Source organism: Eumetopias jubatus, unplaced genomic scaffold, assembly GCF_037043125.1.
Source record: "Eumetopias jubatus isolate StellerSeaLion01/CBP00866 unplaced genomic scaffold, mEumJub1_p1.0 scaffold_16, whole genome shotgun sequence".
NCBI lineage: Eukaryota > Metazoa > Chordata > Mammalia > Carnivora > Otariidae > Eumetopias > Eumetopias jubatus.
Window position 1 is genome coordinate 4,432,501 of NW_028274822.1, and position 17,184 is coordinate 4,449,684.

A 17,184-nucleotide genomic window follows, 5' to 3' on the forward strand; every position below is an offset into this window, starting at 1 on the left:
AACTCAAGCATAACCTCTCAAGGGGAGCCTTTCCTGCTACTCCCAAGCACTCCCCGTGGACCACTGTCCTTGCTCTTACTCCTACAGTGTGTCCCTCTTCCCGTCTGTCCCTCCTCCTTGGAGCACATGACTGCAAGGCCCCTGCACTGGCTGGTCACTGGGTCTGCACAGAGAGGAAACTCTCAAGAATGTGCCCAACAGGAAACAAGTGAGTCCCTGAATCAGTGGCTATGCTTCCCTCCTATTTACATTTCCAACACCTCCTATACTCAGTCTTAGACAAATCAAAGATCAAAACCCTCCAGAAAGTAAAGGACTTTCAGAAACACAGGAGCAGAGAGAGGGAAGGAGAAAACAAGTTAACACCCACCCCAACACACACACACACACACACACACACACACACACACACACACACACACACATCATAGGACAGGCAAAGGAAACCCAGAAGACGCTCCCCCAGCCCTCCCTGTATTCTACTGTATGGATCAGGAGAGCTAAAGAATCCTAAGATTCCACAAGTGGATTTTAAAATCACCACAAAACCATTTTAAAATAAAAATAAAGCAAAAATGACTTAAGTCACTGAGATATAAATTTTTCACTGGAAAAGATCTTAGAGAGGCCAATGTTTTCAACTACAACACCAAGACATGACAATGTGCTCTATTTCGTTACAGGTTGATCATACATACTGCCTTGAAATAAACCTATGCCTCACTCTTCCATGACAAAAATTCAAGAAAACACCACTACAAATCTGAGAATAGGGTGTGGTGGTGGCAAAGTCCCCTACCATGAGACACAGCCTCCTTCAGTCTCTCCACCTCAAGTCTCTCCTGGATTTACAAGAGTTCATTATAAAATACCTCAGAATCATATCTGAGAAAGAGTGCTTTTTACTTTAATATTATAACTAAGATATCTTTTAGATGTTCAGATTACAAAGTGATCTGTATATGAAATATATAAAACAATGTTCAGGGCGCCTGGGTGGCTCAGTTGGTTAAGCAACTGCCTTCGGCTCAGGTCATGCTCCTGGAGTCCCAGGATCGAGTCCCGCATCGGGCTCCCTGCTGAGTGGGGGGTCGGCTTCTCCCTCTCATCCTCCCCCCCTCATGCTCTATCTCATTCTCTCTCTCAAATAAATAAATAAAATATTTTTAAAAAATAAAATAAAACAATGTTCATTCACTAAATGGTATTTCAAGGACTTGAGCACCAGAGGGATAAACTAACAATGTTAATTTTGTATTCCTCACTGACAGAAGAGAGACAGTAATCACTACATGGCATTTCTAAATTTCAAACTAAAGGCAAAAATATATCATTAAACAGAAAGCTTTAAAACATTATATAGATAAAGCATGTAATGTACCCTTTATAATGAGTATATGAATGTTAATTTAAATTTTTTACAAAACTGAGAGATGCTGCATTTTACATTGTTACAAGCATAATTCATGTCACAACATAAAACAAACTTTTTCTATCTATATCTCTTTAGCCCAAACAACCAGCCCGAACCAAATGCTTATTTTATTTGGACACATCTGTAGATATGATGGGTGTAATTAATTGTTCAGCTAAAAATGCAATTCCAGGGTGCTTTTAATGATTTAGGTATACACAGCTTTAGCTCTCAGAACAGACTAAAAATAGTGATTTTAATTTATTCCTGCTGCCTACAATTACCCACAACCATGTATTTTTAAATATTTCCAGCCTATAAAAATTACTAATTTTTGCCACTTGTGTTTATCTGCATTTAGACTTTGATTTGGATAAATTAAGCTCTCAAGTGTTCCTTGCTTTATGAAACTCTGCATGTTGTACACTTCAACACAAATAAATGACTTGTACCATTAGAGGTTTAAATAATGTAATGTATTTCATGCTCAGCCTGAAGCTGGATTCCAATGAAGTTGCTAATGCACGTAATGATTAAGTGTAACTCAAATACTAACTGTGTTGTTGAAAACATGACAGGCAATAATTTGGTCTATTATATTCTGCCATTTAATTGCCTAGTACAGACATTCTCTGACACATTATGAAGCAATGATTTACAATTATTCAAGCTGCAAAGGTCAGAAAGTGACATTATAATCATCTACATAGAGATCCCTTCTAATGCACAAAAACTAGGTAATGCCACACACACACACACACACACACACACACACAGAGTTTCACTGCATTAGTAACTTTCTATTTAAGGTTTCTTAAACCAAATAAGAATAAACAGCTCATAAGCACATTAATACACAATAGAAAATGTCTAGAATCTTTCCATGAACCTGGAGGTGACAGACTGAGAAAATGCCCTTATTCTCTCCCGATTAGGTAAGTTCTACTCAACTGCTGAACTCTACACACAAGATTCAAGACGAGACACAGGGGAAGTCAATCGGAAAAATAACCCAATCCCCAGACCAGGCGTCCTGGCACCTCTGTGAAGAGTGGTATGCAGCACTCAGCTAGCACCTCTGAGGTTTATATAGATCACAGGCCACTTACTAGTTGGCTACTAACTCTCTCTTTTTTTATTTTTTTAAGTAAGTGGCCATGAAAAAACAAAAACAGTAACCTAAACTCATCAATTTTTACCCCTCTTGTCCTAATGAAAAGACAGTATCTTCATCTGTCTAGGCACCTAATTCTATTATACCATGTTCAGTTTGTAATCAGCCAAGTGCAATAAATTATCAACACATAAAGAACAATGGAGAAGAGTAACAAAATCATTTAAAACAATGTTCTACTATGAGAAAAGTGAAACAGAGAAAGAGATACAAAAACAAACTGAATACCACAATGTTAAAGGAAAATACCATGCAAGCAAGTTTTTAAAAGCAGAAAACAGAAGTCGCTAGGGGCTGGAAGGAGGTATGTTAAAGTTATTACATTCTGATGAAAACAACCTAGAGAGAAAAAAATAAATACAAATTAAAGTCAGTAACCAAAATAACAGATATTGCAAAAAGCAGACAAATTAAAAAAAAAAAAAAAAGGACAGTTAAAAGGAAGGAAAACAGTGGTCTACCATTACTAGTGCAAATTTGAGTCCATCACTAAAAACACTTTTAATCTCAAGTTTACCATCTGTACAATGGGGATAATAAACAGGAGATCAACAACAAAGTGAACGTTAATTAAGGTGTACACCAAGGCACAGCACTGCATCAATACTATTTATTATTGACAGTCTTACATTTACTATTATGTGTATGTATATACAGAGACAGAGAGTTAAATTTAAATAGATCTAACAAAACATGGTGTCTGTAAGCCACTGAGATTTCAAGTTATTTTTTTAGTAGTCAAAGGTAGAGAGCACTGATTTAGTAAAAATGTGTGTTTAACCTATTTCTAATCATATGTTCCCAACAAAATTATTAACTTCTGTATCGAGATGCTTTCTATTATTCTTATCCTCACCCCACTCACCCCATGTCGGACCCACAGCACGTGTTCATATGAACTGCCCATTAAGTGCTCACTGTAAATACACCTATACTGTATAAGATTCCTCCTGAGGTCACATTTAGGAAACTGTACTCTTCAAAAACTGCTCCTCCTAAAAGTGAAAGTAAAATCAAAGGCTTTTTAAATGAAGTTATCAATAACAGGCTCTTAAAACAGGAATTGCAAAGCAACACATTTCTGAAATTTTTACGGCAACATGAGCACATAAAGCATGGGTAAACACAAGTGAAATCCTGAATTCTGAACCCTAGCTACCCGACAGGAATTAGACGTCTAACACATTCAGATGCTTTACAAACTAACTTAAATCCATGATATACTGTAGCTAGGATTTGCCAATGAAGTGGAGAAAATGAATCTTTAAGCTCTTTTTAAGATAAAAGAAAATCAGTGTGGATCCAAACAACTGAAGTAAAAGTTTAAAAGGTAGTCTTTGTTCAGGGAGTAGCTAATGCGCAAGTCAAACTAAGCCTCAGTAAAAGTATTCAAGATACATAGTTGATGAGCATCTACATCCTTCGTATATAAAAAAAATAGGAAAAACAAGTCAATTACAAGTCATCTAAACCATGAATATTGAGCTCGATTCAACAAAACATACTGTCATTTTCATCAATTTCACTATAAAATGAGGTTTATTTCAAGAAAAGCAAGAGGTTACTAAGACAAAATAATATAACAGTGTGAGCATTAATTTCATTTTTAAAATGTGCCTGCTCCATTATTTCTATACATTACTCAATCAGAACTCTTTGAAGAATAGTTTATCTCTTACAACTCAAGTAATGAAAAGGTTATTCATAAAATCCTAAGGGGCAGAGATGAAGGTACTGACTACCGCGGAAAGAAAAACACAGTGCAGGACCTTCTGTTTGTGACAAAATTATAGAGTTAATGTTCCTGAAAGATCACGTCACCTTTTAAAGCATGATTTTTTTAAAAGGTAAAATTTATAGCAATGAAAGCTAATGAAGAAACGCAGCATGAGCTGCTTATGCTCAGGAACTAATAGGTCCACTGAGCATTTCTAGGATTATTTAGCCATCAATGATAATGAATTGACATTGTCACCAATGTTAATGTACCAATGCTCTCTACCGCCACTAACCTGACAGCCAATTCTTGCTTTCCTCTATGTTTCTCACTTTAGCTTTTAACCTACATATTGCCCTATCCCTTCAAAACACACGAAATACAGATGCCCTGTGATATTTTTTCTTTACCATTAAAGGGTTCCAACTCATTACTGTTCTGTTTCAACTACAGAGACCAAAAGGCCTTCGATTTACTGCAATTCTTCAGAACTTTTAGCTTCACTGTGAAAATATCTACCCTATGCAAATTATCGTTATATCACTTTTAAATCAAATTCCACTTAAAAAAATTAAAAGAACTATTATTTCAAAGTCAAGTAAAATTCAATGACTACCATAATGCTAAAAGATACAATTTTGAAATCTAGATTGCTCTCTTACACACACACACACGCAGACCTCTAGGACAGCAGTATGAAACTCAATATATCTCTCTGTATTTATAATTCTCTATCTTGGGAATCAAATATGTAAACCACTGGTGTAACACTTCAGTGGTGTGCGGTAAGCAGTGAGCTAAGCCAAGTGTACACTATTTAAATTGGACAATCAAAGCCAATCGATCACGTATTGTTTTTGACACCACCTATGCCAGAAACTGTTCTCTGATAAAGTTTCTTCTCTTTTCCCAGACTTAGTAACCCTAATTTAAAAAAAAAAAATGGATGGATGGAATTAGATTTCTAATAATAGAGCATGCAAAAGCTGCTTAATTATTTTGCAGGAATGAGGAAGAAACTGCTGATTGCCCCCTAACAGCAAATGTCCACTGGAGTCAGGCCATTCCTCTTTCCTATAACTCATATGGTAAAAAACAATAAATGAGGTATCTTTTAAAATTCCAAGACCTAGAGCAATTAAAATGAACCATTTGGCACTCGACCCTCGCAGCTAAAATCAGTAGCAACAAAACTCATTCTCCCACTGATCTTCAGGGGGCTTTAGGGCAAAGGTTCATCTTCATTTACTTTAGCTGCAAGTCACTGAACCATCAATTCTGCCAATGAATAAATCACAGACCATGGTTAATAAAACTGCTTGCAAAGTTATTTGTAAAACTGTCTTAAGGGTCAAAAAATGCAACGGCATCCTGGAATGAAATGTACTGTCCAACAAAAGACAGAAGCTGTTTTTGACTTAAAAGATATTTTACTTGGTAGTGCCAACCAGAAGAATCTTCCCCTAAAAAAGGAAACCTACCATAACGTGTGCACATTGCATAATTGAATGAACCTGCAGTACTTAGGGAATCAGCCATAAGAACTGCAGGTTTCTCAGGTTTCACAGAAAGTGTTTTCATATGATGCACGTACTCGCTAATTTCTCTAGATCAATAGCATTAAAATATGTTTTTAATCAGAGGTAGGGTATTAAAATCCAGCTTTGAATGTCCTGTGATATACCATAGATGTCATGGCATTTTAAAACCTTTTAAACATTTCTGCTAAATTAATTAGTTGTGCATTAAGGCATCTCAGTGCTTCCTATTAAATACAACACATCTGAGTGACAGTTTAACACCGTGAATGGTTCTTTCGAGGAAGAGCCGTTAACTAAAAATGGAAAACAGCAAGTTTTGAAATAAAGTTACACAAAAACATACATTATACACTGTTTATTTAAGCTTCATCTCTGTAACAATCAGTAACCAGCCATCTGAAATTAAATCTTTTTCTGCCTTTCTCCTTATGGAGTATGTCCAGTCTATCCAAAGAGCCATTAATATGATTAAAATTAAAGCAGTATAGCAAAAGAAAAAAAAAAACCACACTTATATACTCCTAAAGCTGTATTATGTATTTTTTTAATGTCTTTAAATGGAATTTACAGTTCTCTCTGGCAATGTGAATGAACATCCTATAATTTAGTCAATTTACAGATTACAGGTTCAAATTGACCTTGTAGCCCATAAAATTGCTCATCTTCAGTAGAGGATTAGAAGTGGGAGAAGAATGTCATAACTGTATTTAAGGAATTTACCATAACAATGGAAAGGAGGATACGCATGCATAATTTTAGCCACTCTTACTCATATCAGTTTTGAATTCTGAAACAATGGCTATCGTGCACATGCTTCCTGGTTCACCACGGTAGAGATGGTTTCAATTTACTCACCCACAGACGTGACACTTGTATTCCCTCATCCCAAGGTGCCTTTTGACATGGTTTCTGGCATCGCCAAGCTGAGCTGTTGCAAAATGGCATATCTTGCACTTGAATGGTTTTGATCCTAAGTAAATTTAACATAAAATATGATTTGAATTTGAATAATACATTACTGATAGTTTAAAAAGAGGCCTAGATCTTAAACCATACTTTTCATCTGTTTAGAAATTTCTGGCCCCAAAATGTAATACCTGCATTCCTTTCTAACTTGAATAGACCTGCATTCCATAATTATTCCACCAAAGAAGACTTTAATGTTTCAGTGAGTGTTCCTAACTTTCAATAACATTTCTAAGATTTAAAGTCAAAAGTGATACAGCTGAGCAGTGCTAAGTAGGTAAGATGAACTAAATAATTTTAAATATTTTTCTAACAATTTGCAAAAATATCTTTTAAAGTCATTCAACATGTAAAATGGAGCATTATAAAAACAAATGCATACAGAGTAGCCGATATTTTATAAAGTATATTTATCATCAAATAAATTTCTCAGTGGCCACCTCCCTTCCTCATATTTCTGCAGCTTTGAATTTACTCACATTAAGAAAGGCATTTCAGATTTTTTTTCTGACATTTATCCCAAATGATTCACTACATTACTATTTTAGTAGCACACAATGTAAGAATATACAATGGATAAGTTATTTGCTTTTATGATCATTTTATAGCCAAAAATCTGTGATGATTCTGCAAACCAGCAGTACTGACATTTTATTTATTGATTTCAAGAACAAATATTTCAACATAAAAAGCACAGTACAATTTTTTTTTAAATTTCACAAAGATTAACCTATACTCAAATATGAGAAGACAAAATAATTTCAGCATCGACAAACCTAGTGTCAGGAATAGATAGACTGTAACTGGAACATAGTTACTAGCAGATAATCAGTACCCACATTAATGAGAGCAACACTCCTTTAAGTGCAACATGTATATACCATTTTTCAATTTTCTAACCACTAAATCCTCAAATAAATAGATCAAAATCATAAAAATCACAGTCTAAAATCAGTACAATATGTTTCCAGATCTTTCGTATCATGTTTAGTACCTATTTGGTGAAATACCCCTTCTAATATAGTTAGACAGAATATGATATATGTGAACTTCAATAAATATACAAAAAAGAGCTCAAATAAAAAAATTGCAATAAATCATATTTGATCAATGAACCTTTGTGCAGTGCCCTTGAAAAAAATAATCCTCCAAGAATACTTTGTTGAAATTGAAGCACTCAGTAAAAAATTTTAGAGTCTTAAATTTCAATTTAATTCCCAAAAGCTGACAAAAAAAGTGAAGCATTTAATTTTAATCTTCTAACAGAAATAAAAAAGTCAACAGTACTAAGCACGGGCAGACAAGGTTGAATATTTCACAGTTCAATGACAATGAAGCCAGATCTCTTAATACTTCCATTTCTACTGTTAGAAGTAGATGTAAAATATATTTAGCACCTGAATGGTTATATCTAGTCAGCTTTATATGTTTAAATGTCAAAAGCAGGTTGAGACTGCAGCTTACAGCAATCACATTCTATCAATCACATTAGAAACTACAGTTTATTTAAATGATTCTGATAAAACTAAGCCTATTACTACCTGGAAACACTTCATCTCGACACAGAATTCTATAAAAGGACATAGAAAACAAAAGAGTGAGAGAACCAATTTACCTGCACTTTAAACTGAAATGCATTAAAGGTAATAAGGCAATTAGGAAATTATTAATTAACAATAACATCAGGACTCCAAAGAAAATAAAGTCGTCAACATTTGCATTACAGGTTTGGTGAAAGCATCTCAAATCTCCTGTGGATGTAGGTTTTTGTCATGGTCCCCCTGCACTGCCACTGAGCGGAGTCCCTCGTGTGTGAGCACAGGTGCAGACCTTTCACATTACTCGACGTGGTTCCTCAGTGGAAAGTTCTAGTTCCTCACTGCTAGTCTGCTAGTGTGTTGACAACACATAAATGAGTAATTCTGTTGACTGCTTTCGCGCAGAAATCACGGAGGTCCTGACTATTTTTCACATCATATATTCAGAACAGACTGTGTTAACATCTCCTTTCTGTGCCATAAAAATTCCAGGAAGTGGAGATAATACTTTCCTGCATAAGGAAAAAAAAGGTCCTCTTTTTTCTAGTAATGTTTCCAGTTTAAGCTTGCTAGGCACATCCCAAAATGAATCCAGGCATACTGTTTATAAGGCAAAATTTGTAAAGCCACGCATTTCTAAATTTATCTTTCTTGCAAGTGTAATGTGATTATTATAAACTGTCAATATTATTTTAAATAGTCCCATTCCCGCGTACAGCATTATCCACAGTAGGTTTTCTTCTTTTAATCTGGCCTCTGGGGTTTTTTAAAAGGGAAAAAACAAAAAACACTCTCTAGGCTTTCCAGCACCTTACAATTTTACCAAAAGAATTCCAAAGATTTTTAAAACTAAGTCTTCAGTCAGACCTACAACAGCCATTCCTCACCATCATTCATGGCTAATTGCTATGCATACATGGATATGAGGTGAACATTAAAAAAAATGAGGTCTTAAAGAATGTATAGAACCCATCACCTAATGCTTCTCCACAACAGCCTCAAGGCTACAACCCTCCTAACCGCTGAACACTTCACTCTGTCCTTCACTCATTCGTTCACTAAGTAACACCTTGAGCCAACTCTGTGTGGGGCGCGGGGATGAAGAGTGAACAGAGCGGAGCCCAGGCCCTTCCCAGGCTTGGAATCAACAGACCAACTCTCCTCACCATCTCTTCTTAAGCGGATTCAGCTTCTAAACTCTCAGATACATATTAAGTTAAACACTACCAGCCCTCACGTGAGACTTTTTCAGTGAAGTCACACAACTCCCTATCTCCCTGCTTGTGAACATTTCCAAACAGCACAAGTGACCCCACGCGCTCAAAGCATCCAATGAAGGGCTTCTGACAGTCTTCTAGTCTAATGACATCCGCTAGCCATGTCTTAGGAAAGGAAAGCTCTAGCCTACAGAATAGTGCAGGAGAGAAAATGAACAGCTGTCTCTGCACCCCTGATGTAAGGGGAGAGGCAACACTGCCCTCTCTGCTCATGCTAATGACTTCACACAAGCCAAGGCACAGGAAAACTCTGCGGTGCTTTTTTCCTACAATTCTTGACAACCAAAACTCATTTATTTCTTAGAGTACCACTTTTATCGTGCTAAGGATGGGAAGAAAAGGTGACATAAAATATACAGTAAATCACAAAATATGAAAACAGGGATTGGAAGAGTAAGTCCTTTTCCAGTTAACCATTAATAACAGTCTCTGCATTACTACTTCACGGGCATAAGCAAAGTATCAGAAAAGCGATTGATTTTAAGATGCCCCAAGGGGGGGGGGGGGAACCAACCCTGGATCAAAACTGGGAGACAACATCCCCCAAAATGTGGCTTGAAAACTGAAATGGCAGACTGGTATTGTGTCTGGAGGAGCGGGGCTCTTTGTGGTGCTTTGGAACACAATAAAAAATGTACTTGCTGATAAGCCCAACAGAAGATGTTAAAAAGTATGCTAACTTTTACTAAATGTTACAATCAATGATGTAACGTATATAAGTAGGGTTACTTTGTCACATATTGATAGTTACCTCACTTTCACATCCACATTAACTTGATTTTAAATGCAATTAATACATATAGTCAAGGAAGACTAATGGACTACATTCTGCACTTAACCTAGTGGACGTTTTCAAATGGCACAAGTGACCAGTGCAAACCTATTTTGCATTGTAAACGACTAAATAAATCTTAATGGATTAAGAATGATCAGCTATCAACACACAAGGGAAATTAAGTGCTGAAATGCCTACATTGATTATTTTAAATTATTAGCCTTACTCTGTTCTTGAATTTGTATGCTTTTAGTGAGCTTTAACACATTTACAAGACTTATTGACTATAATTACAAGAGAATTCAAGTAATGGACACATCAATTATAAGCAACATGTCTTGACCAGACAGTTGCATAAAGAATTCTAAAAAGAGGTCCATTAGCATCTTCCTCTTAGTTTTATTCAGTTTTTATCTGCCTTTAGAGGGCATATTAAAAAAGTACATACCTTTTACACATGTGAACAAGCCTGATTTCTAAAAGCCAGATCACTCCATAAAGTGAGCAAACACAGTGCTGACAGAGGTATAAATAATGCCAAGAAAGCAGTATTTGGATTTATTCCCCAACAAGAGCGTCACTGCATGAAGAGTTGGGACCAACAGTACAATGTTTGTATTTACCTAGATTAATCTTATGCAGGTTGCCCTCTTACTTTCTTCAATGAAAAACTTTTATCTATCTTTAATCTCCCTAAACTAGTAATATTTCATACTCTTTTGTCTTCCTCCTTGTAACCATGCACTAAGTTTCAAAAACTGCATGAATTTAAAGTATAGCTTTAATAATAAGCCATTATTTAAAAGTACAGTAAAATAAACCTTACAGTTTTAATGAAAATATGTTCATTGAAATGTGAATTTATTATTCAAATCCACTCATAAATTCAACCATGGAGACAGAACTTGTCTAAGCAGAGCACAATGATTTAGAAAAGCTGTCTATTTAAAATAAAGAATGTATGGCAGGTTTATAGAAACAGTGCAGTGAATTTTTACATAAATTTAGAACAGTGGCTTATGCATTTTCCACAAAAAAAAAGTTTAAAAAAAATTTCCACCCCCAAATTAAACATTAAAATGGAACACTACATTTGACAGAGCACAGAAACTAAATCAGGTGCTGCCTTCATGAAAATCAAATCCCCAGGACATACTAACTTTGAATAGTGTTCACTAATTTTGATCCTTGAAAGTAGAATCTTGTTGCCTGGGAGTTACACTTTTCAATATAAACCATCTGGCAATGAATAATTTTAAATCCCTAAAATTCTAAGAAAATTTTTATAATTTCATTCCTCAAAAGCCATTTAATATGTCCTCTGAAACCCACCATGCCCCTTAATAGCTACCTTGGAAAACCAAACAATTAGGACTCAGAAGCAACTGGAAAGCTGTTAAGAGATAGGACTCTAACAAAGGCAACAGGGGGGCAAGGCTTTTTGATAAAATGAAAAGAAATTTGTCAAATAACCTGCCTTGGAATCACTAAGGCTTAATTAACTTTGGAAATGTTAAATGTCCACACTGACTTATGGCAGATGTCCGGAGTGCCACCCAGCAGGGTCACGTGAGCCAGGGGGAAGGCCAACAACCAAATGCAGCACGGACTCCAAATCTGGATGGGAACAAACATCCCAATTTTATCCTCCGTTTGCACTTTATACGTCAACACAGGTTTGTGGAAAGGTACATACCTGTATGAGTGCGAATATGGGCTAGAAATGCCATCGAATTGCTACTTCGACACATCTTCCCGCAATACTTGCAAACATTTCCCTGATTTTCTTCTCTCTCGCGGTTGATTTGCTCAGTGTCTTCCACTATGTACTTGTTCACCTCCCGGAGCAGTTCTTCATGCTGCCCTTTAATATGTAGAAATAAATTCTGTTCTGAATCAAAGGGCTCCGTACATTTGACACATTTAAAGGTGGCCCCTCCCTCCGGAAGCTCCTCTACACTGGCCTGTTCATTTCTCATATGGCCAGCACTGGCCAAATGCTGATGGAGGTTGCTCTCTGTGTAGAATGATTTTCCACACAGTAAACAATGAAAGTGTTTCTCTTTTGTAGGATGTTTCATGGCTATGTGAACATTCAGTCCACTCAAACCATCTGCTAAGAAGCCACAATCATCGCAACGAATTCGTGTGGATTCACCGAAGGAACTACCTTCAGATTTCTTCTTTTTCACACCTTGAGCACAGTCTTTTAAGGGCAACTCATTAATCCTTACGCCTGTTGTTACCAGACCCTCTTCGGATGGGTCTAACAAATCTCCATCTTCAGGGTTCTTTATCCTTATTATGGAAGAATCAAACCGGCCAAAACTGTACATGGCCTGTCCTTTGTCATCAATACTGATTATAGTCTCATAAACATCATTACTTTCAATTGTGCTATCAGAAGCTGGACCATCCTCTTCCAAAATAATTTTCGTTTCATGTTGGGAATTCATCAGAATTTCCTTGTTCTCCAGAACAGGGTCTTCTTGGATATCTTTCAAATCCTCTGAACTCTGCACACTCCCAATTTCATTCTGACCACCGCTCTCCAGGCTTAGCTCCTGCCTTGTCCTTGTCATCACATCAGGGACAGTGCCGTCAGCCAGATGCCCTCCCCTGAGACCTCCAGGACACCCATGTTTGCTATGGGCTTTATGTGCATTCTCCCCTGCCTGGCCAACATCACTCTCACTGAGCATGCTCGCATCGCCACGGTCATTCAATGTGCTATGGGCTCTCTCCACTGCCTCATAATCCAAAGCTGAGCTTCCTGAATTCTGAAATCTGCCTGGGGAGCCACAATTAGAGGAAATATTAAGGGACACCATCTCCTCGGGTTTCAGAGCTTTATCCTTGGCCAGGGGCTGTTGGAAAGTTTCACAAAAGGAATGATCTTCACTGAGATTAGATTCTTCTTCAGTCTCAATCTCTACAGAGGTGGGAGCACGGAGGACCTTAGACACATCTAGAGTAGTACCTTCATCCAAAACACAACAATCATTAGTACTTTTAGATTTCAGAATTTCTTCAGATGGCTGGTCTGATATTATTTGATATTCTCCAGAATTGGGTTGGTGCTGCTCTTCGGGGATAATGATATTTTTGGACACGTCTGCAGAACTTGCTTCTACGTCAGAAGAGGTCAGGTAAGACTGCCTTTTCAACTTGTGTTTTTCTGTGGCTGCATGCCTAGTCATCTCTCGACGAGTCACAGCATAGTAATCGCAGGCCATGCAATAAAAAGCAAATTCTTTTGTATGTTTCCGTTTTATGTGCAGTTCTAGAGAAGCAGAAGAGTGAGCATTAAACTCACAGTGTACACACTTGTTATCACTCATACCCGTAACATCTCTCTGAGAGCATGTGTCCACCTGCTGGAGAGGGTCCTCTGGTTCTAGAGACATTTGTTCCTTTTTATCAGTAAGCTGACTGTTGACTTCCCCATCTGTAGAATGAAATACATTTTCAAATTCAGCTTCAGTTGGATTTCCATGCTCTGCCACTGGCTTTTCTGCAGTGGAGATATCTGATTCCGCTGACCTGTTAGCATGTTCATCTGAACCTGCTGAAATGGCAGTCTTTCTACAGGCTTCAAGGTTGCCCCCTTCGGGGCCAACAATGATATCTGAACTCTGCTTGCCATTTGCTTCTACTTCTACACGTCCTTTATGTTTCTTGGTGGCACAGTGACGCTCCATATCTCCCTTGGTTACGGTGTAATACTTACACACTTTGCATAAATAACTGTACTGGTGACTGTGTTTCCGTCGAATGTGAACGGTCAGGTTGGTAATACTAGAGGCCAAGAGACCACAGTGAGAGCATGTCCGCGAGATGTTACCTTTGGGTCTCCCTCTCTTTGGAGTAGCGGTCAAAGCTCCTTCAACCTCTTTGGTGGTAGCACCAGACTGTGGCGCTTCCTTGCTAGTCAGTAGGCTCTTTTCAAGATAGGAATGCTCCTGCAACTGCACCCCTTCTACATGGCCTTCGATCCTTCCGTTTCCAGAAATGTGAAACTCTTCTTTTTTGTCATTTGCACCTATACACACCCTTTCAATACATTCTTCAAAACTTAAGCCAATGTTGTTTTTCTTGGCATTTTCAAGATGCTTGCTTCTCTTAATGTGCTTCTCCATTCCTTCCTTGCTCAGCGAGTAAAGATTACACGCTTTACAAAGAAAGTGATAGTCCTGGCCATGCCGGAGCTTGATGTGTCTTGTGAGAACAGTGGAAGACCGCGTTTTATAAAAACACTTCTTACACTGAAACTGAGGCTTACTTGAATGCCTCACTTCATGTCCATGGCTTACCCTGGACTTAGCAGGTTCTTCCTGAGCTGCTTTACCTGACTCACTCACAGGATCTTTTATATTTTCTGATTCTAAAGTACTTAAGGGTAAAGTTTGTAAAGCCAAATCACTGTTAAATGATTGGGAAGTCTTTGGTTGAACCAATAAACGAATATGCTTCTCAGTTGTTGTGTGTTCTTCCATGTCTTTCTCAGACAAGAACAGATTGCAAGGAGTGCAAAGAAAACCCATATTGTGCTTTTCTTTCATGTGGTCTCTAAGATTTAGTTCATTCTCAGAAATAAATGAACAGCACTGACAGCTGAGGCCAGTGGCAGTGTGCAGATGCTGGTGGTCGTGCAAATGCTTGTCCAAGTCCCCCCTCGACAAGACGGAAAAGCCACACACCTGACAGCAAAGCTTCACCTCTCCAGTGGGGCCCCTCTCCCCATGGCTCTCCACGTCTGTCCTATTTGTTGCTATGTGACCACAGTCTGTACAAGCACACATCTGATGATCAGTAGCTGGCCTCACTGTCCCAGAGCGAAAGGAGCACGCAACATGGCAGCTTCTTTTGTCCTGCGTCAGGCCCAGGGTTTCTGAGGAAGTCACACACAGACTGCGGACACCGCCACTCGTTTCTATGTGATTGGCTACAGATTCTGCCTCACTTGTCTTCACCTGGGTTCTAAAGTGTTTCATATACATCCTCTGGGTATCATTAGCTCCTCTTTTACTAATTCCTGAAAGATTAAACCTTTTCTTGGCCTGGCCTTTTAAAGAAAATGTGCCAGTTCGCCGTCGGAAGCTACTGCCCAGCGTGAGGATGTTTCGCTCGGTTCTTGGTCTCGAGCTTGCACTGACACTGTGTGCTGCTTGCAGGGTATTTTTGGTAGATTCTAATTTATCAAAGAGACCCTCGGAGCTTACCAATGCTCCTAACGTTTTACTTTTACTCTGGTTTTCAGGATTTCGAGCTATACCAAGGGAAGTTACGTTTTCTTCAACAATCTCTACTTTTTCTGATGAAGTATTCCTAGACGGCATCATTTCAACAAGAAGCTCACAGCCACTTCCACCCTGCTTAGAAACGCTTCCTCGGAAATCTTTAAATTTGCTTCCAACATTTCGTAATCCTTTTGAATCACTAGTCTTTGCTATTGGTTTAGAAGCTCTCGGTTTTCCGCGAACATTTTTTGTTCCCATGGTACATGGTTTCTTCGGAAAGGGCTGTTTTGTTAAGATCTGTACAAATCCTCCACGAGCAGCAAGATTCTGACGCCGGAGGTGTGTTTTGCCAAGATAATGTGCATTCAACAGGTTTTCTTCCACACACTGAAAGCCACAGAGATCACAAGAAAAGACCTGCTGTGGCCCATGTGTCTGTCTGACATGCACATGTAACGCTGCACCATTCTCTGCGGTGTGGCCGCAGTGGCAGCACGCGTGTTCCCTAGACGGCTGCGTGTGGCACTCAGCATGCTTCTCCAGCTCCGCGCAAGAAGAAAACAAATGACCACAGACGTTGCACTTGAGAACCGTATCTACATTTCCAATGGTACAACTAACACTGATCTCTTTCATGGGGGAAGGAGATTCTCTTTCCGGATCAAGGGAAACCACTTCCTGAGCAGACTTTTTCTCAGGGTCTGTTTTCAGAGAAACAGCATCAACAGTGCTAAAGTTGCAAGGAGGGGAGAAAGTAGTGGGAAGACAAGTGCCTCCATCCGGGCATTCCCTCAGGAGGGTCTCCTTCACCGTCTCACCTAACGGGATATGCACTTCTGGGACTATGCTCTCAGAAGTTTCTAGCCCGGGAACGCCCTGCTCTTCAGACTTTAGGTGCTCTGCCTCGGCTGATAATTTCATTCGTTTGGAAGCATGTTTGTTTCCGTCTTCCACCACAGTGACACTGCCAAAGTGTGAGGATTCTGAAAAACCTCTTTTGCTGGTGCAGTTCTCTGAGGAATTTGCTATCACATCAAATACGGGCCCACAATCTACATCATTAGTTGAAGAATTTCTAGAGTCTTTTGCTTCTTTGTTTCTGTTTTCATCCTCATCATTCTCTGGCTTCTTCTCAGTATCCATTATGAATAATGTGCTGCTGCTGTTTCTTGCGTCAGGGCAGCTCACTTGGCACTCATAACCTGTGCAGAAAATAAACACGTTGTTAAAGCTCTGAACGTAGAGAACACACACACATATTTTGTCCAAAGTCAACATAAAGTGACACACTGAATGAAAAAAATTTCATAGCCTCAAGATTTCCTTCATATTGAGATGCACTCAATGGCACGTGTGAAGTCCTTATGAAAAGGACGAAGTCAGATCTGGGGAACAGTATCATCAAGCTGCTGACTCAGGAAGCAACACTACAGCATCTCTGATGGAAGAAGTGCTCCCAACCAGCTTGCAAAAAAACTCCCATGAGTCAATTCTCTTTACTAGTACATTTCAGCTTACTATTTTTTTTTTTAAATAGAGAAG

General features: G+C 38.4%; 1 protein-coding gene across 1 annotated transcript in view; it reads right to left on the reverse strand.

The window, feature by feature from the left end:
* The window catches only part of ZNF407 (zinc finger protein 407), a 443,038-nt gene that overhangs the window by 399,862 nt on the left and 25,992 nt on the right, over window positions 1-17,184 (reverse strand). Inside the window, exons 2-3 of the mRNA XM_028102875.2 lie at window positions 12,099-16,844; window positions 6,702-6,816 (exon numbers count right to left, since the gene is read on the reverse strand). Coding sequence (XP_027958676.1) covers window positions 6,702-6,816; window positions 12,099-16,785 — 4,802 coding nt within the window. The 5' untranslated portion in view covers window positions 16,786-16,844. The remainder of the gene's footprint in view (window positions 1-6,701; window positions 6,817-12,098; window positions 16,845-17,184) is intronic.